The sequence below is a fragment of the Brachycentrus maculatus genome, unplaced genomic scaffold (assembly GCF_059751285.1).
Source record: "Brachycentrus maculatus isolate JH-2025_06_01 unplaced genomic scaffold, ASM5975128v1 h1tg000459l, whole genome shotgun sequence".
NCBI lineage: Eukaryota > Metazoa > Arthropoda > Insecta > Trichoptera > Brachycentridae > Brachycentrus > Brachycentrus maculatus.
Window position 1 is genome coordinate 1,446,623 of NW_028281206.1, and position 24,803 is coordinate 1,471,425.

The 24,803-nt window shown below is 37.6% G+C and overlaps 1 protein-coding gene across 2 annotated transcripts in view; it reads right to left on the reverse strand.

Annotated features, from left to right (window-relative positions):
- Positions 1-24,803, reverse strand: part of crb (cell polarity complex component crumbs) — a 101,098-nt gene that overhangs the window by 23,530 nt on the left and 52,765 nt on the right. The window contains exons 7-26 of one of the 2 annotated variants that reach the window (XM_088271718.1): positions 24,175-24,288; positions 23,116-23,241; positions 22,114-22,259; positions 21,367-21,565; positions 20,507-20,635; positions 17,164-17,279; positions 15,243-15,396; positions 14,174-14,352; positions 13,247-13,415; positions 12,291-12,395; positions 11,681-11,803; positions 9,871-10,019; positions 8,671-8,866; positions 7,019-7,217; positions 5,472-5,654; positions 4,469-4,691; positions 3,624-3,866; positions 1,989-2,201; positions 777-993; positions 74-239 (exon numbers count right to left, since the gene is read on the reverse strand). In XM_088271718.1, coding sequence (XP_088127844.1) covers positions 74-239; positions 777-993; positions 1,989-2,201; positions 3,624-3,866; positions 4,469-4,691; positions 5,472-5,654; positions 7,019-7,217; positions 8,671-8,866; positions 9,871-10,019; positions 11,681-11,803; positions 12,291-12,395; positions 13,247-13,415; positions 14,174-14,352; positions 15,243-15,396; positions 17,164-17,279; positions 20,507-20,635; positions 21,367-21,565; positions 22,114-22,259; positions 23,116-23,241; positions 24,175-24,288 — 3,349 coding nt within the window. The remainder of the gene's footprint in view (positions 1-73; positions 240-776; positions 994-1,988; positions 2,202-3,623; positions 3,867-4,468; positions 4,692-5,471; positions 5,655-7,018; positions 7,218-8,670; positions 8,867-9,870; positions 10,020-11,680; positions 11,804-12,290; positions 12,396-13,246; positions 13,416-14,173; positions 14,353-15,242; positions 15,397-17,163; positions 17,280-20,506; positions 20,636-21,366; positions 21,566-22,113; positions 22,260-23,115; positions 23,242-24,174; positions 24,289-24,803) is intronic. The other variant, XM_088271719.1, reaches the window with a different exon arrangement.

The window sequence follows — 24,803 nt, forward strand, 5'->3', positions numbered from 1 at the left end:
GATATGTGTGAGTAATTCTTAAATGCTATGTAAGGATTGCTGAAATTGAATGTAGATCATTAGCCTTGCTCACCGAGGTCTGGATCCAAGATAGAAGATCTGTCCGGAAGGCTTCCTGGTCCTTATGAACATGGATATGTCCACGATGGAGCGCACCGCCCTCCTGGCCGTATCGTGCACTGCTACGGTCACCAGGGAATCCGTGGTGTTCTCATAACCAAATGTTGCGGCAGTCACATCTAGAAGAAAACAATTTTAAAGAAAAAAGAGAAATATTTATGTTTTTATTATTTACACAAATATTTCAATTTCATACTATTTCGTTTTGAATATTGAAGTGTTGTTTTTGCATTTTTAAGAAAGGGTATTGTTTAATTATTTTTTTTAAATATTCTAAATATTTTTCAAATGGAGAAAAAACATTCAGGTTTTACCTTAAAAGATCTGTTGCACAGTAAAAAATTCAGTAAGTGGCTTGATATTTATTTTTAAAACATTGTATTATATTTTTAAACTTTAAAAACGATCTCCTGAAAAATCAAATTTTTTGATTTATGACGTTCTTGAAAGGAGTGAGCGATATGTGAAAAGTAAACAAATTTGTAAGAAAAGTACTTTTTGAACAATTTAGGGACACATTTGGCTATTATTGAGATATAGGCCGTTCATCGTACGAGGAGCTGAAGAGGGTTTCGCATAATAGACCAGAATGGCGAAGGAGGTGTCATTTGTTGCCGAAGGCCAATCCACAGAGAGGGAGAGAGGGGTAGACTCACTGTACTGGCAGGTGTGTCCGAGGTACGGCCGCTGGCAGGTGCAGTGGAAGGAGGTCCACAGGTCGGTGCAGCGCCCGCCCGAGTGGCACGGGTTGACGGGACCGCACTGCTGCACGCGCGGGCACGAGGCCTGCACGCCGTGCAGCAGCCATGACGCGCTGCCCGACGACGCCGCCACCGGCGACCCGTCCGCCTCCGTGCTGTTGCCGGGCAACACCTGCAAATGTACAATATGTATCCTCACATCTCGACATAAGAATATGGAAGTCTGGCTAGTTTAACCTTTTAACTGCCGGCAGGTACAAGTATGGCGGTACCCAGCACGCCGCGAATTTTACGACAAAAGTAAAACCTTCTAAACATATCGTTATTGAAATAATAACGTTTATTTATAAAAATTACCAAATAAATGAAGAGCGCGCCAGTCGTGCAGTCATTTATTCATAATCATAAAATTAATTGTTCATGGTGCAGGGTTGTTACAAAATTTGTCATAGAAAATATGAAAACTAAATTATATGTCAAAAGTAATTGTTTATGTTAGTTTAATATTAAAAGTATATACACACACACACACACACACACTATGATTTTAAAAAATTTAAAATTTAAAATCATCAAAATCGACACTAAAATCACTGTCATCAGATTCGGCAGTGACGTCAACTCGGGATTATTGGACAACCCTGAGCGCCATCAGTTGTTCCGACGACAAAGCTCTCTTTAATTTACGTTTAAAGTGGTAAAAACAAATTCTGTTTCAATTCTAAGTATGCAAAAATATTCTCAATAGACGTCACTATGCGTTCAATACATTTGTACATTTTAAATAATTGATTTTCTTCAGTAAAAGCCCATTTAAAACGGCGTGCGAGGGTAAACATGCTAATAAGTTAGAAAAGCACCTTATAAAGTAACTAATAAATATGTTTATATATATATACATATATATATATATATATATATATATATATATATATATATATATATATATATATATATATAATCTTGTTTGCTTTTTTGTTTTAATGCCCGGAAGGATATCTTATTTCTAAAATCTGGCCCGGCTACTGAAAATGTTGGCCACCCATGGTGTATACGATTCAATTTGAAAATTCCCAAACGCCGTTTAGAGCTGCCCAAGAAAGGGATAATCATTCTCGAGTGATTTGGGGAAACTCTTGGACAGAAGCGCAAGGCTGGGATACTGACCCACTCCCCGTTGATGATGACGTCCTGCACGCAGCCCACGAAGGCGGGCGGGCCGTGCGTGAGGCCGCTGAGCGAAGCCACGGTGCCGCCCAGGTAGGTGGTGGGGAAGGAGGTGTGCGTGCTGTTGCTGCCCTCGTTCAGGCTGATGGGGTAGATGGTCTGCTCCTCGTTGGCGGCCAGCACCAGGTGCGACGAGTTGATGGCCACAAACACCTAGTCAGAGAGAGATACACACAATCATAAGTAGGCATTCCGAGACGAGACAAGAAGTTCCCTACCCCCCATTCTCGCACTGGAATGGCTTGTCTACTGGCCTGTTGTAAGGACAAATTCCTAACCAGCTAGCAACACCTGGTAATACCTGGTGAGAAACAAGCTCCATCGTAAATAAGCATTACTAGACAAGACAATACTGTGGCTAGACAAGAAGTTCCCTCCCCCATTCTCGCACTGGAATGGCTTGTCTACTGGCATGTTGTAAGGACACATTCTTACCAGTTAGAAAGACAGTCACGTGTGCATCATTCACCCATCATCACTACCAGAGATCATAATATGAATAACACTCATAAAATGACAATAACACAATTTTAACATACTTTTGTATGGACTTTTCATTACAAGCCAAAATTCTGAATACCGCCATATTTATTTTTATATACATAGTCAACTTTGAATCGTAAACGCTAATATGTAGAATTTTTGCTGTAATCATGTGTAACGCTTATCATTTACATTGGCAGTTCTTAGACTTCAACTTTTTTGCACCTCAAGATATTATAGCCGTCAGAATCTAGTCAGTTTCCAATAAGAGGGGAATGATTCCCTGAAATCGCTCTGCGTCACTCCGGCCTGCATGTTATTGCCCTATTATAATCTGATGCCAACTTTATAATGAATCAACAAGCAGGTCTTTTGAATGGGTTATCCTGACCAAAATTTCAATATATACAATTTTTTTGTCAAAGCACCCAACATAGAGTAATACATGCCACCAGTGGCATGCACAGAGAATTAGGGCGTTTGTACACTACACGGAATTTTGCCTTCCGGCACTTCAGTTAGCGTGATAAAACGATGATTGGCTTGTGCTTTTGTCCATCTTTCTTCGGATCGGTGCTCTTGATTGGTGTGCGAACACATTACGCGTAAATTCGACCACGCTAAACTGTCATAGTCGCTTTTATTTTTCATAACCAGACTGCTAGATGGTAAAATTCCGTGTAGTGAACAAGCTACCTTAATTATGGTAGACAGTAGAGGTAGGTAGTAAGGTAAGCTGGTACTACTTACTAGGGTAGCTAGTAGAGGTAGGTAGTGAGGTAAGCTAGGTACTACTTACTATGGTAGCCAGTAGAGGTAGGTATAATACGCTGGTACTACTTAGTAAGGTAGGGTAGGTACTGGTTGCGTTTTTATGTCACGCGGGTAAGTTATGATACGCACTGCTTTTCTGTCTATATGAAAGGCCCCTGCATGCTACTAACAACTGGTATTTTTTTTATTATGCTCCAGACATTTTAATGACCGCTAATACTCGAATATTTTTTGAAGCGCTTTAGATTGCATTATTGGTTTTGGGAGAGTTTAGTGATATTATTCCCAGTGCGGTATTTAGCTAGGTTGGTAGATTACCTTCTGCCAGTCGCTGTTGTTGAGGCCGGAGCCGATGAAGACGCCCTCCCACTTGTTGAGCAGGCTGGAGTGCAGGTTGAGGCGGCCGTGCACGAGCTCCAGGATGTAGTAGGTGAGCCCCTTGCCGATGGCCAGCAGCCCGTTGCCCAGCGTGGTCTTGAAGCGGAACTGGATGTCGTAGCCCTCCTCGCGGGACGTGTTCACCACCACGTAGCTGTGCCCGCCCAGGGACATGGTCGTAATCTGGAAATGAAGGACAAAAGACATTGTCGTGATCTGGAAATGAGGGACAATCAAACAAAGGACATTTTTGCGGCTTGGAATAAGCAAGGATGTTGCAGGATCTGGAAATGTAACAGGGACATTTTTGTGATCTGGAAATGAGAAGTCTTTAAGAATTCTTCTTCTTCTACTCTCCATGTTCGCTCCCTAGTCCAAGTAGCTCCGGTCAAGTCAGTCCGGCGTCTCGAAGTTCTGCTGAGTATAGTCGGTGAATGCTCGTCAGCGGCCTTCTGGGGCGCCGGAATCCTCGGTTGGAAGAAGAGACAAGAGGGGTTGATGCTCTCGGGTGGCATTCTAAGGAGATGTCCCAACCATGTCCACCTTCTCCTCTTCAGGACTTCCAGTATGAGGGGCTGTTGAGTCATTCCTGACCAAGTCATACCACTTTATACCCAGTATTCGCATCAAGAATTAGTTCAGAAAAAAAGAAAAAAAATATTGCGATAAATTGGGGTAAGAGTTCGGTACATAGAAAACCAGCCAATGTTTTAAGAAAGTCCAGAGAAAAGGTCTCTCATAAAATCATACTATCAAAACAAAATTGTTTGATTTGTGTGGCATACCATCTGGCAGGTGTCGCCGTAGTAGCCGGCGGTGCAGGTGCAGTTGAAGCGGTGCTGCGTCTCCTCGAGCAGCCAGGGGCGGCAGGTGCCCCCGTTGAGGCAGCGGTTGGTCTGGCAGCCGAGCAGCGCCACGGAGCAGTTCTTCCCGCCCCAGCCGGGCTCACAGTCGCAGAAGTAGTTGGCGCGCCGGTCCTGGCACTTGCCGCGCACGCACGGCTTGTACCTGGAGGGAATTTATTTATTTATCATTAGTTGTCGCATCGCAACAATACAAATTATAACAATATAGTAATGTTGGTTTTAAATGCGTCTTGAGCTCGGAGATTATTCGCATAAACACGGTCCTTTGCGTAGCCTCACAGGAAAAAATTCAAACGGAGTCAAATCGCATGCTCTTGGTAGCTAATTGACGTCGCCAAAACGTGAAATTATGCGACCAGGAAACTTTTCTCGCAATAAAGCCATAATTGGTCGTGTTGTGTGGTTTGTTGCTCCGTTTTCTTGGAACCACATATCGTCATGATCTTCAATCACCGGTTAAAAAAATCGGTTATCATTCGACCATATAGCTCCGAATTGACTGTAACCATCTGCCCATTGGCATTTTAGAAAAAATACGGGCCAATGACATCTTTCGACCATAGAGCATACCAAACATCAGTAACGACATTACGACAACCTTTCAACAGCAGTAACGCTTCCACTCTCTTCAAAAATCTTCACAATTTTACTGATTATTTGCGTAGTTGGTCGATAATGACGACCATAATCAGCGCGTATACTGCGTGAAAAGTGGCTACGTTTAAATCACCACTTTTATAGTAAGTTTTAATAATTTCAACTCGTTGTTCGTTTGTTGAACGGTGCATTATTGTAAATGGCAATCATTTAACTAATATTATGACACTTCAGATGACAGTTGAGTTCGACAGGCGTCAATGCCCATTCATCTTGAAACTACGAAATGAATAACCCTGTATTTCCTCTACTCTGGGTGAGTTACCTGGCGCACTCGTCGATGTCCCTCTGGCAGTGGTCCCCCTCGAAGCCGTCCTCGCACTCGCAGTCGTAGCGCCCCACGCGGTCCACGCACACGCCCCACGGCCCGCACGGGGACGACTCGCACTCGTTGATGTTCACCTCGCAGTGCGGGCCCGTAATGCCCGCGATGCACACGCACTCGAACCTGAGAAACAACCAAATTGATCAATGATATTTTGTTTCTTGAATGTTTTTTGCAAATACTTTGTGGCACATTTTATAAAGTTTAATGATATTTTGCATATCTGCAGAAAGCAGCGTGATGGCAAGTTAGTTAGTTACAATTTTGAGTAATGTATATGTATAGCGCCATTTTCGTAAAATACTACGTATTGAGGTAGTTATTTATAGATTTGGAATTAAATTTGTAGAACTCCATTTTAATTCATGTATTAAATGTTAAATCAAACACTGATTTTTTTTAGTCTTCTAAGTTGTATTTTATTGTTAAAAAAAAAACAACGGGTTTTTTTAACAATAAAATACAACTAGACTCAAAAAATTATTCATTTTTTAATAGATTTATATTATCCACTGACACTTCGTGATGGAATTGCATTTTTAATTTATTACTAGATTAAAACCAATATTTTTAGCTTTTCTACTTTTTTATTTGACCAGCGACCGGGTTTCGTCGTTACCGACATCACCAGTCTGATGATGTCGGTAACGACGAAACCCGGTCGCTGGTCAAATAAAAAAGTGGAAAAGCTAAAAATATTGGTTTTAATCTAATAATAAATTAAATTATTCATTTATTTTTAATTTCTTTTATTTATTTATTATAGTTACGATTTATTTTTTTAAAATTATTTAATAAATTTCTAGACATTTCTACTTTTGGCAATTTTAAAATTATTTACACTGATCTCTCCAATAAAGAGACTAAGCCCTTGTGCTTGGAGAGGGGCTTATTATTTATATTTGTGAGTGATATAATAAATAATTAATTATTTTTTTATTGCATATTTTTTTCTCTTTGATTTTTCCATTATAAGGCATTTAATTTACATGTTAGCATTTTAAAATTTTCAATTTTTTTATATCTATGGGAAGTTTTTTTTGTTTTTTTTTTTTAAATTACCTAACATCCAAGTGACTCTGAAATCTAGCCACGGCTTATACAACACTGCTTATCATGACCCTATTCAGGCTTCAACTTTTTAAGTTTCATAGCCTATGCCTAATCGTGAGTGGATTTACTCTTCATGTTTAAAGTTACTATAATTTCATGTAATTCATGAGTATTTGAAGTATTTGGTTTCCAAATATTTAAAGACGCCAAATCTATGAATAAATTTAAAGCTCTGTTGGAATTGATTGGTATTGCATTTTGGTATCTGGAAGATAAACTTTTCTTTAAATTCAAGTATTTTTCACCCTTGAATAGTAAAAGAATTGCTGTTTTTTTTATAAATGGTTTCTACTTTTGAGAATTGGAATAGTGAAAACAATTTATAATGTCATTGAATTGATGTCTTTATTTAAGGAATTAATAGTCTATTTTACCCGCTGGCATTGGCATAGCTGAACTCCTGGTAGAAGTGTAGGGGCAGGAGCATCTTGAGGTCTTCGTCAATGTAGATGGTGTTGAGAGGGTCGAACGAAGTGTTCTGGTAGAGGGACACGTTGCTCCGTTCCAGGCAAACTCCCCGGTACTGACAGGGGCTGGACTCACACTCGGGTATGTCTATCTCGCAGTTCTTGCCTGTGAAAATGATGCTATCAGTATTGCGGCAAACAGATGTTATTATCATTGCGTGGTGAGGTTACTAGGTTATTTATTGTAACTGCAGACAGTTGGTAGCATTCCATATTGAATTGTTGGGTAATACGTCCAAAATAAAACAAGGTTTTTGTTGGATTGAATTCTACATTTATTTATGTATATCTTGATACGTGACGCGTTTCGTCTTCTTAGGACATTTTCAAACACTCAAGTGTTTGAGTGTTTGATAATGTCCTAAGAAGACGAAACGCGTCACGTATTAAGGTATACATAAATAAATGTAGAATTAAATCCAACAAAAACCTTATTTTATTTTGGATATATTACCCAACAAGGTTACTAGGCGACGTTGTCCATGACAGAAGGACCTACAGCCTGAGGACGAGAAGAGCTGACCTCAATAGTCTACAAAAACAATTAGTTAGAATGGAGCCAGGAAGAAGATGTTATTTTCATTGCTTCACCAACGGTACCCTACTGTTAGCACCAACCCTAAGGGCGTTTGACCACTACCCGGGATTTTACCGTCCGGCAGTCCGGTTTTGAAAAACGACTACGACAGTTTAGCGTGATCGAATTTACACGCATCGTGTTCACGCACCGATCAAGAGCTCTGATCTGAAGAAAGATGGACAAAAGCACAAGCCAATCCAAGCCAATCATCATTTTAAAATGATAACTGACGTGCCGGACGGTAAATTCCCGTGTAATTCCGTGTAGTGGACAAACGCCATATAGGGGCATTTTTAACTGTTATAGTGCTGTGAGTAGTAGTTAACAGATCAATCAGAACCTAAAATCTGGCGGTGTCAAAAGTCTGCGTAATCGGAGGGCATGTATGACTAGATGTATGGATGTGAAGGAGGCGAGGAGTGTATGTCAGGACAGAAGAGTGTAACGTTCCATCCTCTCTGCCTACCCCTGCGGAGAACGGGGTGATGGTAGTAGTAGTAGTAGTAATTATAGATATTGATGTTGCATTTTGTATGACATAAACTGCTACATAAATTTCCTAAATATTCCAAATACATAGCTAACCTATCCACCCAGCATTCTAGTGTTAATAGCCGGATGCGTTCACAAATATAAAGAGTGATCACATTCTAAAATACATAGCTACCCTGTACATCCAGCACTCTTGTGTCAACAGCGGGATGTGTTCACAAAAATAAATTGTGATAATAATAATAATAATCTTATATAGCGCCATTTTCATAAAAAAACTACCTCAAGGCCGCTTATACAGGTATGGATTATGATATAATAGGAGATTATTTAAAAAATATATATTAATGAAAAACGTCTGAAGGGGGAAAAGTGGGGCCGCTGTATTATTGCTTCTTCTCGGTCTTGTTGGGCTGGAGCATGGCCAAGATGTTGGACAGGATGCCTCCCTGTGTAATGGTAATGCCGGAGGGCAGCCTGTGATCACCTGTGTAGCCGGGGTAGCACTGGCAGACGTAGTCCTTGACGCCGTCTATGCAGCGCGCCCCGTTGAGGCACGGGTCCGGGCTGCAGTCGTCTATGTTGATCTCGCAGCGCTCGCCCGTGTGGCCCGTGTCCGTGCAGTTGCACGTGTAGCTGTTGAGGCCGTCCTCGCACACTCCGGCGTTCAGGCAGGGCGACGACTGCACAGACAGAATTCCAAGGTTAAGTGAACAGGATCAAGAAAATTGGGACCTCATTTTCAGCAAAAGCAATAGAATTTATTGAGAATGAAAAAAATTAAGGAAGGAAGAAAGAATTAACCCTCCGTCTGCAGTCTGCAGATTTTGTATAGAGAATAGCGAAACACCTATCCACATTCTCTATAATTGTGACACACTCACTCGCAATCGAAATCACATCCTTAGAGGAGCACTGCTGGACTCCGAGAAGGTAAGCTCTTACCTCCAAGACAGATCATGAGCTACATGCTCACGTACGTCTTGAGAGTGAGCTATGACACAGAGTGAGGTCACAATAGACCTAAAATGGTCGCAGTGACACAAGGGGTGCAAGGTCCCTTGACCTATTTCTAATAAAATTTATTATTGTCAGGCAGTTTTTTCATCAACCCCGTTCCTAACTAGTATACTAATTAGGGTCGTATACTAATCACAAGCAACCCACAAACCCACTTCCGATCTGTACGATGTTTTTTGGCGTCTCTCGCGCTCTACCAAAAGTAAGCAAATGTGTCCCGCTCTCTACCACCACTATGTAAAAGACGCGTTTTAAGTGTTTCCCACAAACAATGTGTTCATGTTTTTTTTCTGCAAAGTAGAACTAAAAGTATCAGGTTATTTTATTTTTATTTAAAGAATTTATATAATTTAAAAGTTGTCCTGTAAAAAAAAAGCATAACGGAAAATTTTGAAAAAACCTAACCTTATAAAAAAACAAGATATAATAAATATTTTTTTTTTAAATACATATTAATAAAATTTGGTTATTTATAAGTAATGCAAACAAGTAAAAACACGCGAGCAGTCCTCACCTGAAGATATTACGATACGACACATGTGCCGTCCGCAAACACTGCTCATAAGCACACTTAATTAGTAGCATTTCTATCTGTACCTTAATGTTTGCTTACGCATCATTGTTTGCGGATGGGGGTTGGGTTAGGTCAGCAGAAGGGGTTACGTACCTCGCAGTCGTCGATGTTGATCTCGCACGTGGCGCCCGTGAGGCCCTCCATGCACAGGCAGGCGAAGGTGGCCATGCCGTCCACGCAGGTGGAGCCCTCCATGCACGGGTTGGACTCGCACTCGTTGATGTCAATGGAACAGTCCTTGCCTGCCAATATCACATGTTCCATCATTTATTTATTGGACGATTTGCATAACACCGTTTTGTGAGAAATAATCACCTCAAGGAAGCTTTACGACTGTCCAAATTTAAAACACAGTAAGGGACATTTTTTTCTAGTACGTTTTTTTTGCATTTTTGGACTAAGTAGAATCTACTTATATTATTTCGAGAAATAAAAATACTTTGTGTTCTGATCCACTCACATTTTTATTTAACCAACTAGTTTCGGCAACAACCTGTTGCCCTCTTCAGGGTTACATTTATTAACCCTGAAGAGGGCAACAGGTTGTTGCCGAAACTAGTTGGTTAAATAAAAATGTGAGTGGATCAGAACACAAAGTATTTTTATTTCTCGAAATAATATATCAATATGATCCACAAAGTAAATGCTTTCAATATTCAAAACAGAATCTACTTAGTCCAAAAATGCAAAAAAAACGTACTACAAAAAAAATGTCGCTTACTGTGTTTTGAGTTTGGACAGCCGTTTACCATTGACAGCAATTTTTTATTTATTGTTTAGGCATTCGCTTTTTGCTAAGATGTGATGAAATTGTAAATTAAAACAATTGTTTTTACCACTTGAGTAATAAACAAGCGTTTAAATTTACAATTACAGCAATATTAATGTTCAAAAAGACATAACTAAATAATTATTCTTCCCATCAATATAACATGTATATTTTTTAAATTTCATTAATTGATTCGGCAGTCACTTGATATCTATACATTTTAAATTTAAGTTTTACTTGGTAATTACCACTATTTTTTTTTTAATCTATTGTACACGTGTTTCGATGGATTCTGCATAATTTTCGTAAAACGGTGTTTGAAAATGATGCGGAATGCATCAAAACCAGGTCACAATAGATTTTTAAAAAACATATTTACCTAGTAAAACTTAAAATAAAAATAGTGATACACACACAAAAACATACACATATACATAAAAACATATAAAAATATGAAAATGGTATTTTCTGGCGTTTCTCATGTGTGTGATTATAATCCAGGGTTCAGATCTCACATACTAATATAAGAGTTTCTGCTTAGTAAAAAGCTTCTTTACATCTCACCAATGGATGTCTCTAGTGAAGTTCTAGTGATTCAAGAACAAGGTTTCTAAATTGGTTCATATATATAGAACTACCAAGAATTTGAGTAGTGTGGTTGTCAATAATGGGTAGAATTGGTGAATGTTACACGCGTGTAAAGTGATCACTTAAACCAGCCTATGACGGTCGTCAGCCCCGTAAATGCCCAGACTTCCATATTCTTCTTCATCTTTGATGAGATGTCAAAAAAAAACATACACATACATATACATACTCAAGTGTTTTCTCTGTTTGTGTATTTAATTTCTCATATATGTTTCCATATTTTTTTTGATAAGGTCTGACCAACCCCGACATCTTGTGTAAGTTTTAGTTGTGTTTTTCTAAGTGAATGGAAACACAAATGACACATATTGTACAAATTTTGAATATGCAAACTAAAAAATATAATTTTGTAAGGTTTTATTGTCGTAACAATAAATTTATGTCCTACCGAGATCAGTTACACTAATTCCATTCGACATTTAAAAGGGTTAAGAATAAAACATATTTTTTTCAATAAAAATTGGCAGTTGAAAGTGCATTGTTTACCAGTGAAGCCGGGAGTGCAAAGACACTCGTAGTTGTTGATCTTGTTGACGCAGGAGCCCCCATTACGGCAAGGCCTCGATAAGCATTCGTCGAAATCCACATCGCAGTGTACTCCGGTATACCCTGGAATGTTCAAACAAAGCGATTAGCGAGCATTACTCCTGTCCAGCAATGGGATCAAAGGTGATAAAAATACGGTGAAACAAACACTGCTGCGTAACTAAGAAAAATTCAGCATTCTGATGGTATAATAGGAAAAAACATTAACATTGTGAAGGGTAGGAGATACATATTAAAAATATCCATATAGTCATTATTTAATTGAAAACGTAGTACCTACTTAGAATAGAATAGTTGAACCTCTCACAACGAGTTATTCACATAATAAGCAAAAAAATGTGATACAGTTTCTCCCTTATGAGCGACATTTCGCATGAGTTACAAAGAAAGGGCAAGCTTTTTGCGACATTCACTTGTGAGTCGGGACTTTTGCGCCAGTAATAAACAAAAATGTTCACTTAAAGAGTGAAATTCTGGAACGTAAGTTTAACTCATTCAAGTATTTCTCAAATCATGTCAAAAATTTTATCATCGCGATCAAGGAACTTACCGGGTTTGCAGTAGCACTCGTAGGACCCGGGCATGTTGATACAAATACCCTGATTGCACAATCCCGGTATTTTGCATTCATCAATGTCTAGTTCGCAATTTCGGCCTGTAATACATACAATAATTAAGTTATTTATATTGAACACAGATTATTTGTTTATTTAAACTTTACTATAACACTGCTTCAGGCAAGGAGTTGAGGGGAGAGAGGTAGAGGAAACTAAGGCAGAATAATATGATTATATGAATAATATAGATTCTATGAAAGATAATATAAAAATAATCCCTTACCGCACCCCAATGGTGCATAGGGCACTGCTTCATATAAACGCAGTGTTATCTCGATCGATTACACATGAAGGAAAGGTGATCAGCCCTCCACTTCAGGTACCAGTCCAGTGTAATATTGAATAAATATTAGAGTGAAACAAATCACTTATATTTATTAAACCCCCCAGGGAATCGAACCCGGGACCTCCAGAACGGTAGGCGAGCATGCTGACCATTACACTACGGAGGCGTATGAAAGATAGCCTCATGTAAAAATTCAATAAAAATTACGTTAAAAACGCGGAGTTGAAAGCACTTTTTTGATAAAATCAACATAGTGTAATATGTATAGTATAGTATAATGTAACAAAATTTTGAGTGTGTCGAAATACTTTTTTTTTTACGTTATTTTTTTAGTTTAATGAATATATCAAAAAATTTCAAGAATTTGAGTAGTGTGGTTGCCAATCATGGGTAGATTTGGTAAATGTTACATGTGTGTAAAGTAATCACGTAAAATGCCAATGAGTAAATGCCCAGTCATCCATATTCTTCAGCTATGTTGAGATGTCAAAAAATAGCATGATAAATTAAATAATATTTGAATTTAATAGTGTCGTTGAAAATTCTGGCGTTTGCACTCTTTCCTCAATAGAAATAACACAAAAAAATTATGTAGGTAGGTACCTGTGAAACCCCTCTGACACACGCAGGTATAATTTCCGTTTCCCCCCTCGTGGCACGTCCCGTTGACGCAGGGCGAGGATGCGCAAAAGTTGGTCAGCTGCGTGCAGTTCTCTCCGGAATATCCATCCGGACACCGGCAGGAAAAGGAGTTGATCTCGTCGTAGCAAATCTGAAATATCCATTAACCATTGAAATAACAATAATCTAACTCACTAGAACAAGTTTTTGTAGTTTTTTAAGTGCTGCTGCGTTGGCTGCTGATCAAGCCTGCTCTAATATTTTGTATACTTATCACCGGAATTTGCATCGAAAGTCTGCAACTTTTTGCATATGTATATAGATTTTTTAAACAAGTTTTTAGTTTTTTTTTAAAGGATCTATCCACAAAGCCTCTACTTTTAGAGACTTGTCTGCAGGTAGAGTACTTAGGATAGGGAAGGTAAATGTGGAAAATATAATAAACAAATTGAAGAAAAAAATCTTTTTGTTTTTTTTTTTTTAAAGTACTTCTATACGGAGTTGAATCGTGGACCCTCAAGATCAGCACTATGAAACAATTAGAGGCATTCCAAATGTGACTACATCGTAGAATGCTACTCAATACACAGACCGATATGGTCAGAAAAGCAAATGTGCTCCAAAGAGCAAGAGCAAGGAGACAGTTGCTGACTGATATCAAGGTCTACAAGGTGTCCTATTTGGGGCATGTGCTGAGAGGAGACAAGTACGAGCTATTGCACCTAATATAGGGTCGACGAGGTGTGGGCAGAAGGCAGATCTCCTGGCTCCGGAATATATGAGATTGGACGAGGTTCAGGACCGTCGAGACGCTGTTTAGCGCTGCCCGAGACAAGGACAATTACTCTCAAGTGAAAGTCGACGTCAGGGAGACTTGACATGACACATGAAGAAGAATAAAAAATATACCTGATGCTCCGGGCAGGTGACATGCAAGCAGTCGTCGATATTCTTCTCACAGAGAGTTCCCTCGAATCCGGGTATACATTTGCATGTGAAATCTGTGCCATTGCCTCGGTTGATGCATTCCCCTCCATTCAGGCAGGGGTGTCCTGTGCACGGGTCTATCACAGTTTGACAAAGCTTGCCTGAAAAAATTAATCAAAATCAAAATACTACCATAGCAAAAATTAAAGCAAAGAGATTGGCATTTGACTAGATTTATATACAAACATCAAAAATATTAAATATTTTTGGACAAATCAATAAAAAAGGAGGCAAATTCAATAGAGATTTCATTCATAGTTTTATACTATAACAATTTTTTAAGTAAAAGGGGATTTTGAATTTTAAAATGTTCCAATGAAATCTATGAATCTAAATATCGTAGTCGTAGAGGAGAAAGTGACCAACTAACAAAACGTAAAATGTTCAGGAGGGCCATTTAAGTCACTTTTGCTTGGCAAGAAAATAAACATCAAGCAGTTAGTCATTTTTAACAAGTCAGTATATTATTTTTTGACATCTCATCAAAGATGAAGAAGAATATGGAAGTCTGGGCATTTACGGGGCATTTAATTGGAGATAATCCAGATTTTGTGAACAAGTATTTGGACACACTCAAAATGTAGTAAGTCAGTATATCATACTTAAAGTTTAAAATCCTTTGGGATTTTTTGCAGGAAAATATTAAGCTAGTAAGATATCAAATAGTCAATGATCACGTTTTTGTAAAAAATGCACTTGGTCATTTTTTCCTGTATGACTACGATATGTACATAAGTACTAAAAAAATTATCTATGAAAATTTATTTCATTTCACAAAAGTTAGTGGTGTATTTACTGTACATATTATAAAAATTTAATTTTACTTCAATTGATTACTATTAAAGGAACCACACACAATTCCCGGCTTTATTATTTTGTTATATTTTTTACTGTTAAAAAATTAACACAAATAGGTATTAGTTAAACTCTCATTTTAGATGACTCAAAGCCAAAAACCATAGAAATCAAATAAATGTATAAATAAACTTACCCGTGTATCCCGGCGAGCAGTGACAAACGAAATTGTTTATCAACTGCGTACACTCCGCCCCATTTTGGCAAGGGTCCGATAGGCACTCGTTTATATCAGTCTCACAAGTGACACCAGTCCACCCCGGTTCGCATTCGCAATAAAACCCACCTGGCTGTTTATTGTTTCAATCGATAGCCATAAAAATATTTTATCAAGTCAAATTCAAAATTGGAATTTTGAAGACAAGGTTAATTATTTCCCATTTTGAAAAGTGATTTTGCAAGCGGCAACATTTTATTAATTCATTATTTTGCAGACAAGATAAAATTTTTCCCATTTTTTTGAATGGCAACAATTTTCGGAGCCAAAAAATTTAAGAAAGGAATTTTGAATGTATTTTTTTTGCATATTTTTAAGTGTTATTTTTGTTTCGTTGTAAAAAGTTTTGTACGGTGCAAATAAAACAGCAAATCCGGTGAATTCAGTGCGTGAAAAGTTTACGTTTTACGTTGAGTTTTCGATTGAGCGGTGCATGGAAAAAAAATCAAAAACACACAGTCAAATTACTTGAAGCAAAGAGGTGTCACATAAAATATAAGCATAGGTATATTAAATATTTATAAATACACATTTCCTAGATGTTTGCAGATATTTTTTTCGTCGTGTTTTATCACCGTTTCAGTGCTGAGGATAATAAATATATAACTTCAAACTTTTGAGATTTTTTCTAATACCAGTATGTATGCTAAAATCGCTGAAAAACTTTTGTTTTTTTATTGTTGCTGCAAAATTGGTTTATTTCAAATTTAGTGGAAGTCGCAAGGACGAAAACAATTGGTTTTTACAAAAAATATATTTTCATTTCTCACTAAAAAAAATATTTGTTAATTTGTGAATACTATTAACGAGTCGGAACTTTAGAAATGTGCACACTGCGGCACAGCCTCCCAGCTCGACCGCCAAAATACACTGGTCAAAATACTAAAATCGTCGGTATAAAGACGGCCGCACTTTTGGAAAAGCATACCAGAGTAGTTATATCGATTCTCAGCACTCTAATGGTTAAAAAAAAAAACAAGATAAGTGTATGGTGGACAAGGCACCTGTGACAACTACAGTTTGAGAAAGATACAATTTTCACTAAAAATATTCTTGAACAATACACATCTATATGAACAATCACATGCTGGACAAAACAAATTCACAAGGCAGTTTTCTCTAACTATAAAACAACGAAAAAAAAAATTAAATTAATGATAACAAGATCGATCATGTTTTACTAATAAACTTAAGTATGTACTTGTACAGTCCACCTCCATAGTGTTTGGTTACCGTACATATTACGAACATTTGTATGGGTAATTTGTCAATGTAATATTTTAAATATATAAAAAGAAAAAAATATTTATTTTATTTTAAGAAAATGGCTTTTTTTATTTTTATTTGTTTCTAATTTTCATTTAACTCCAAAACTAATCAGCTGCCCAATTTCAAAACATGGTAAGTTGAATTTTAAAAGAAAGTGTTCTTAAGGGTTTATTTTAACTAGTACTCGGCCACGCGTTGTAGTGGCTCAGTCTGGTCTTATGTTGTACCAAAATTTCAAAGCAATTTATTGCAGAGCTAAAAACAAGGTTGTCTTTATAGCAACATATTGCGGTCTTCCCTCGTAAAGTCTCGTTGAGAGCTAAGAACTAGGTTGTCTTTATAGCAACATATTGCGGACTTCCCTCGTAAAGTCTCTTCGAGAGCTAAGAACAAGGTTGTCTTTATAGCAACATATTGCGGTCTTCCCTCGAGAGCTCAGAACGAGGTTGTCTATATCATATGCAAAAGTTGAAAACATAATAACTCCATCCCTTCTCGCTTTGAAATTGGGCGGCCACAATATTCACGTTGGCTGTCGATTGGTTTCTAACCGAGCGACGGTTGGACTTACGTATTGGTGGCAGGAGGAGGCATGCTGGCACGGAAGCAGAGAGCACTGCGACCCGCCGCGGGCAAACGCCTCCGACAGCGACATGGCGGCGCCCGGCGCTCGCTCGCAGTACGCTCCTGCCGCGAAACACAACACACACACACATGCTGTACTCCACTACGCTAACACTGACACGTACTAACTCAACACATTCACAGGGCAGACTACCCACGCTTATTTGGCAAACAGAACATACTTAAGGTTTTGTTTTTTGTTTCGGCATTCACTTTGTGGTAAGATGGATTAAATTAGAAATAAAACACTTGTTTTTTTACTACTTTTAACTATCCGTTAAAATAGTGGTTAACTCAAGTGGTAAAAAACAAGTATTTTATTTTTAATTCAGTAAAAGTTTTTTTTTGACTCCTACAGATCTGGTGCAAATTACAAATTACAATGTACAATTATGTGTAACTTTTGGACCATTACATTATTTATTTAGAGAATATCTTTTTGTATTGTTAAGTAACTGGAAATCCATTTTTCTTTAGTTAATTATATGCGGGAATTGAACCGCAACATAAGTTTCACGGTGGAGCTTCTAGCTGCTATGCCACAGAATATCTGCGTTAAAAATCCTACTGCATAATCGCAAAAGGAGTGAACTGGTTAAAACATCAACAAGCAATAACCTGTTCCATCAATTTGACAAATATATACTAAGTTTTAAATCAGCTTTTCAGAGCTTCTTAATAAATTCCAATATATAGATTTTAAAAAAAATTGTCAAGCTAAATGGTGTTGCAATTATCTTAAAAATTACCAGAAAGTAATGTTGCCTTATGAAACACGGGTAGAATTCCTGCAAATGTGTTCACTTAAACATTTTACAAACAATCAGGCATTTCACTAAAAAAAAATACACATAATTGATATTATACGTACGGACAATTTTGTGAATTTTATATGAATTGTTTGAAATGTATTTGTACATGATTCGGTAAATGTAATGAAACTTGATGAATTGTTTGATGCATGCCCTAATACAATATTTAAAGCAAACACTGAAGCATTCACACTAACATTGAAAGCATAAAATGAAAATGTATACCTGATTTTTATAAACACAAAATTCAAGCCCAAAATTGCTCCAATAATAAAATTGAAAATTTTTACACAAAAGTGATTCTGCAAACCAGATATGATGAAAAAATAATTTTTTATATAATTTTTTGACATCTCATCAAAGATGAAGAAGAATATGGAAGTCTGGGCATTTACGGGGCTGACGACCGTCATAGGCTGGTTTAAGTGATCACTTTACACACGTGTAACATTCACCAATTCTACCCATTATTGACAACCACACTACTCAAATTCTTGGAAGTTCTATATATGTATATGAACCAATTTAGAAACCTTGTTCTTGAATCACTAGAGACATCTATTGGTGAGATGTAAAGAAGCTTTTTATTAAGCAGAAACTCTTATATTAGTATGTGAGATATAATCACACACATGAGAAACGCCAGAAAATACCATTTTCATTTTTATTATTAAGCTTATAATTTGACCAGATATAAATTACTAAAACTACTTTTTTAATATAATTTTGAATGATCTATAAATTATAGAGGACTTGAAATCTCTGTCAAAAGAGCAGGTATACGATGCATTAAAACAATTCCAAACATGATGATTTTAATAATATTATACATATTGTGGGGTGACTACTTAAACTAGGTATTTTGGAGAGCCATATTAGTAAATTGGCCACTGAAAATATAATATGATTTTCTGGTCTCTATATGTGTCAAATATATCACTCACTCCTTTCAAGAATGTCATAAATCCAAAATCGTCAATTTTTAGTTGTGCATGTTTTCGGAATGCCCAGAAAATGTACTATATCCCAGCAAAAGCGGCATATTTTTAACTTAATATTTACCCGCTACAGGGCACAAAATGTTGTTTTTGCATTTTGAAGAAAAAGGACCGTTTAATAATTTTTTTAAATAAACTAAATATTTTTCAAATAGAGAAAAAACCTTCAGATTATACCTAAAAAGATCTGTTGCACAGTAAAAAGTTTAATGAGTGGCTTGATATTTATTTTTAATACATTGCGTTATATTTTTAAACTTTAAAAACGTTCTCCTGAAAAATCAAGTTTTTTGATTTACAACGTTCTTGAAAGGAGTGAGCGATATATGGTATTGTAGCAAAATCGTCAAGAATTTTCATGACATTACAAAAACGGATTTATCAAACAGTTCACGATTTTATATTTCAATTTCCCAACAGAGCTCATTTGAGAGCTACCTATTTGTAGTAATTACCCCGCAATTTGTTATCAAGATGAAAATAATTAAGCTGGTTACAGCACTTGCACACGGCGGAATGAAATGCACACAAAAAATATATGATAAAATGTAATACATATGAGAAAATGCGTCATTTGATCCATTAACGACACAGAAAAACAAAACCTTAATAAATTTAGCATAGACTGCATTTTCAGACAGGTATTTTTTACGCCTGCGGACCGCTGGCGACGGGATTTGATAATTGTATACATATAGTTAAGATCTTAATAAAGAAATTGCTATATAATATTCATAGTAAAAAACATTGGATTATTCCTTCTTTACTGCCTTTGAAATGAGGCCGGCGCAGAAGATAAAAATACCCTTCCCATCCTTAAGCATCAATCCACTGAACGGGTAGAAATACCTTTCCCGTCCGAAGTGCGTTAAGATTTCAACTATAAGCAGAAAGTTAAAGTGTTTTTGTTTAAAACGAAAATCACTAAATTTGATTCTATTGATCAATCACAGGAAAAAGTAAACAACGATCTCATCGTGCGAAAATTGCAGTTGCAGTCAGTCGAGAGTTGTGCATAATAAATAATAAAACCCCTATCCGCACCCCAATGGTGCATAGGGCACTGCGTCATATAAACGCAGTGTTATCTCGATCGTTTACACATGAAGGAAAGGTGATCAGCCCTCCGCTTCTGGTACCAGTCCAGGGTAATATTGAATAAATATTACAGTGAAAAAATCACTTATAAGCTTTTGCTGGGATTTAGTAAATTTTCTGGGCATTCCGAAAACATGCACAACTGAAAATTGACAATTTTTGATATTAACGTGGTGCATAGGTAAAATAAATAACTTCTTTTTGAACTGGGAGCACTTTATCAGTACCCATACTTAGCCCTATACCATATCTGCACTAATTACCGTCTTTTCTTATAAATGTTTCTCTGTATTTGCATTTTCTACTACATATATTACCTTTATCAATGTGCCACACGAGAAATGAAGCAAATCCGTAGACTCACCAAGCTTGGTAGACTTACCGGTAAATCCGGGTGGACACGTGCAGTTGAAGGTATCATATATGGGGTCTCTCATGCAGGTGCCTCCGTTTTGGCACACGTTAGTGACACACTCCAGTCCGGTTGGTAGGGTACAATTGGGCGGCGTTCCTGAAATTCATTTTGTAGTAAAAAAAATACATATAAGTATGGAAACCTTAGAGTTATAGAGGTATAAAGGATGAAAAATAAAAAATAAACCAGCACAAAACACATGTTAACACACTTCGGACGGGAAAGGTATTTTTACCCGTTCGGTCAATCGACGCTTAAGGACGGGAAGGGTATTTTTACCCTCTGCGCCAGCCTCATTTCGAAGGCAGAAAAGAGGGAATTATCTAATGTTTATGAATATTATATACCAATCTCTTTGTTACGGTCTTAACTATGTGTACATAATTATCAAATCCCGACGCCAGAGGTCTGCAGGCGTAAAAAATAGCCGTTTGAAATGTGTTAACTCATTGTTTGCGGAAAATACTTAAAAGCGTCTTTTACATACTGTTGGTAGAGAGCGGGAGACGCTTATAGGCGTTCTATTTGCTTACTTTGGTAGAGCTCGAGAGACGCCAAAAAACATTTAGACGAGTCGGAATCTCTTTCCTCTCTCTCGAGTTTGCCAAAAGCATATATTATGTTTATAACACCTCATAAAGATAAAAACTTGCCTATAACGAATTAGCAGTACAACAAACAAATTATTTCTTCCCTCAGATAGCTCTTCTCTGATTTAGTTCTTCCACGAGTTAGTTCTTCTTTGGCTATAAGCCGCAGAGGCTAGTCCAGTCACAAGGATACTAGCAGCCGAAGGAGGTCACACCGAATGTGTGGGGTAGGATTACCTATGTACGGCGGCTGGCAGACGCACTGGTCGCGCTCGCCGCAAGCCGAGTGCTGCGGGCAGTCGGCGCAGCGGGGCGCGCGGCGCGTGGAGCAGCGGGGGCCTGCCCAGCCCGCGGGGCACTGGCAGAGGAAGGAGCCCACCAGGTCCGAGCAGCTGCCGCCGTTCTGGCACGGCCACGACAAGCACTCGTTTTGGTTCTGCGGAACAAACCAGACACAGCACGGGTATTACACATTCTCGAGCACAAAAAACGCACTTAGAGTGTCAGAAATGAAGACTCCCAAACAACAACAAAAAGTTAAAAAATTGGATATAAAATTATGAACTATTGTATAAGTTAAAAGTACATTGAAATCTGTCCCACCGCATGCCCAGATCTGATACAGAAGCATCTAGGCTTCCTGACAGATCTGCTCTTGCAAAGCAATTTTTTTTTTAACTAAGATGCGAAATTTATTAAAAATGTGAAACAACATAAAATTCTATCCCGATTTTACTGCGAATTTACATTTAAAAGCTTTCAATATTACTGTCACTGCCAATCTAAATAAATACAAGATTGTAAGTCCATCACCAAATTTTCTAGAAGTACCCCAGTGTAGGCAGTGAAAAGGATTAGTGTTTAGTTCAATTAGTCAGCTAGATACGATTCCGACTCGACGTTGGCCAAAAGTCAAAAGAACAAAAATTTATTTGAAGAAAAACGGATTTTAATGAAGATTTTTATAAGAGAGTAATTTCTCACCAGTTGGCAATTGTTTCCCGTGTAGCCGGGTTCACAGTGGCACACGTATCCTCCGTACGTGTCAAAACACACCCCGTGATTAAGGCACAACCCGGGCTGTAGTTCACACTCGTTGATGTTGATCTCACAGCGGGCACCAGTATAACCTGAAACGTCATCAAAATATTACTTAATCTTTTACATTGTCACGGTCATTCGGTAATAAATTTCTTACATTGTTATGGCCATTCAACATATAATTTCTTACATTCCCATGACCATTCGATATTTAATTTCTTGCAGTGCCATGGCCATTCAACGTTTAATTTCTAACAATATCATGGCCATTCAGTATTTAATTACTTACATTTTCATGGTCATTCAAAATTTAATTTCTTAAATTATCATGGCCATTCAACAAAAAATTTTATACATTTTTATGGCCATTCGACATTTAATTTCTTAGATTGTCATGGCCATTCGATATTTGATTTCTTAAATTGTCATGGCCATTCAACATTTGATTTTGTACATGGTTATGGCCATTCCGTATTTGAAGGCCAATGAACATGATGCAAAGATAATAAGTTAAACCGTAGATCAGTCAATATATAGCAGTTATACTGAAAATAGACAGTTTTGTCCTTTTTCTTTTTTAGCTTCTATCCTCCACTGCTTGATATACGCTTCTTCCGTATCCTTTCATTTTTTCCATCTGTTGCTGTTTGCAGCCAGTTTCTACCTCCCGAAGCAGCTAAGTCCTCGGACCATCTTTTTTGAGATATTCCGATGCCTCTTTTATTCTTCCAAGGTCTCCATCTCAATATTTTGAGATGGACAGTTCTTTTTCAATACATCTAAACTGTACAGATAGTAAAAAGCTGAAAGTCTCATTAGCGGTGCATCTTCAGTGTCATAATCACAAGGATGTCACCCGAGTAAATAAAGGTAAAGTTACAAACAATAGAAGAAGAAGGGCAGATGACCAAGTATGTTACATATGTAAGACAGAAAGAATAGTACCAGTGTTGGTGCAAATACAGGTGTAATTATTGACCGAGTCCTGACAGATTCCCCCGTTCTGGCAAGCGGGTTGCGGGGCCGTCAGGCAGTCGTCTATATTGGTCTCGCAGTTGGCACCCGTGAAACCTACAAAACCCAAAGCATTAACACCAACATTCCTTTCAAATAGGCAAAACATAAAATAATGCAGTGAATACCAAAGGTGCAGAGGGCTTAATAGATTATACAAGAGTAAAAAAATACATACGGTGTTTGAAAATGATGCGGAATACAACGAAACACGTGTCACAATAGACTGAAAGAAATAGTGGTATTAAACCAAGTAGTGTCGGGTTATGGTCCCGTGGTTAGTGTCGCGGATTTCTAAGTCAGAGTTTCTCAATTCGAACCCATTCTACCACAATATGATACTTATTTCTAATAATGAGCTGCTTAGGCTCACAGAAATAGTACGAAATTGAAATATTTGTGTAAATAATAAAAGAACAAATATTTATCTTTTTTCTATAAAATTGTATTCTTCTAGATGTGACTGCCACATCATGTGATGTGACAAAATTTGGTTAAATCCATGACAAAAGGTATTGAAGCAGTAATAAAAAAAGGAGGAACAACAAAGTAGGTACAGATTTTGTTGGTTTTAGATAATTGTTAGTGTTATGTTCCTATGAAATTTTATTTTAAATAAATATCTGGTTTTTTTAACTTTATGAGCATTTTTCATTTTTGTGCAAAAAAATATAAAAAACTAAAAATTATGAAAAAAATTTTTTGGTGACTTAATTGGCACTTTTTTTGGTATATCATCTTTAAAAAGTGTTTGTTTATAATTTGGACCAAAAAGCTATCAAGAAATCACAACAACAAAAAAAGTTTATGTAAAAACACTGATAATTTCTGACTGGAAAGATTTAACTGCTCGCTACTGTAGCTATTTTATACCTAAATTGATTTTACATGCAAAAATTTAATAATCTCCTACGCTCTTGCCAAATGTGCCTGGAAAATATCCCGGAACAGATGTGCTAAGATAAGAGACTGAGAGGAGAAATGTCTCACCCGTTAGACAGGTACACTGGTAGGTGTCCGATCCTGCCGGCACTCTGCAGGTGGCGTTGTTGTGGCAAGGGTTCGGCGTGCACATGGGATGCACTTCGTACTCGCAGTTGATCCCTGAAAATTACAATCAAGCTCATTACTCGCTAAGGAGAGGGTGATGACGATCCGGAAATATCATTCACATCGTCAATCTGGCCGTAACATTGTGCGCTTCCGTGTCAATAGAAGGGTGACTTGTTGCCAAAGAGTAGTCTAAATTTTCACAACTTTATCTAGTATCTTATATGTTGAAATTTTTGTGGTTGTCTCATCACTAAAACAGGTACTGAGAATAGGTGTCTGCGGAGAATTTTAGGCGTGCGGTGGTTTGACTTTGTGAGGAATGAAGAGATAAGGCGTAGGACGCAGTAAATCTTGGTCACAACTGTCGTCAAGAAAAGGCGATTCAGTTGGCTTGGCCATGTACTCCGCATGCCTCCTGACAGCCGCCATCAAGCTTGCCTCTTTCACAAGGCATCAGGTACGCACTGCCCAGGACGACCACTGCTGATAATTATTATTCTTCTTCTTCTTCTTCTTCTCCTTTCCATGTTCACTCCCTAGGTGGAGCATATGGCCAACATGAAACG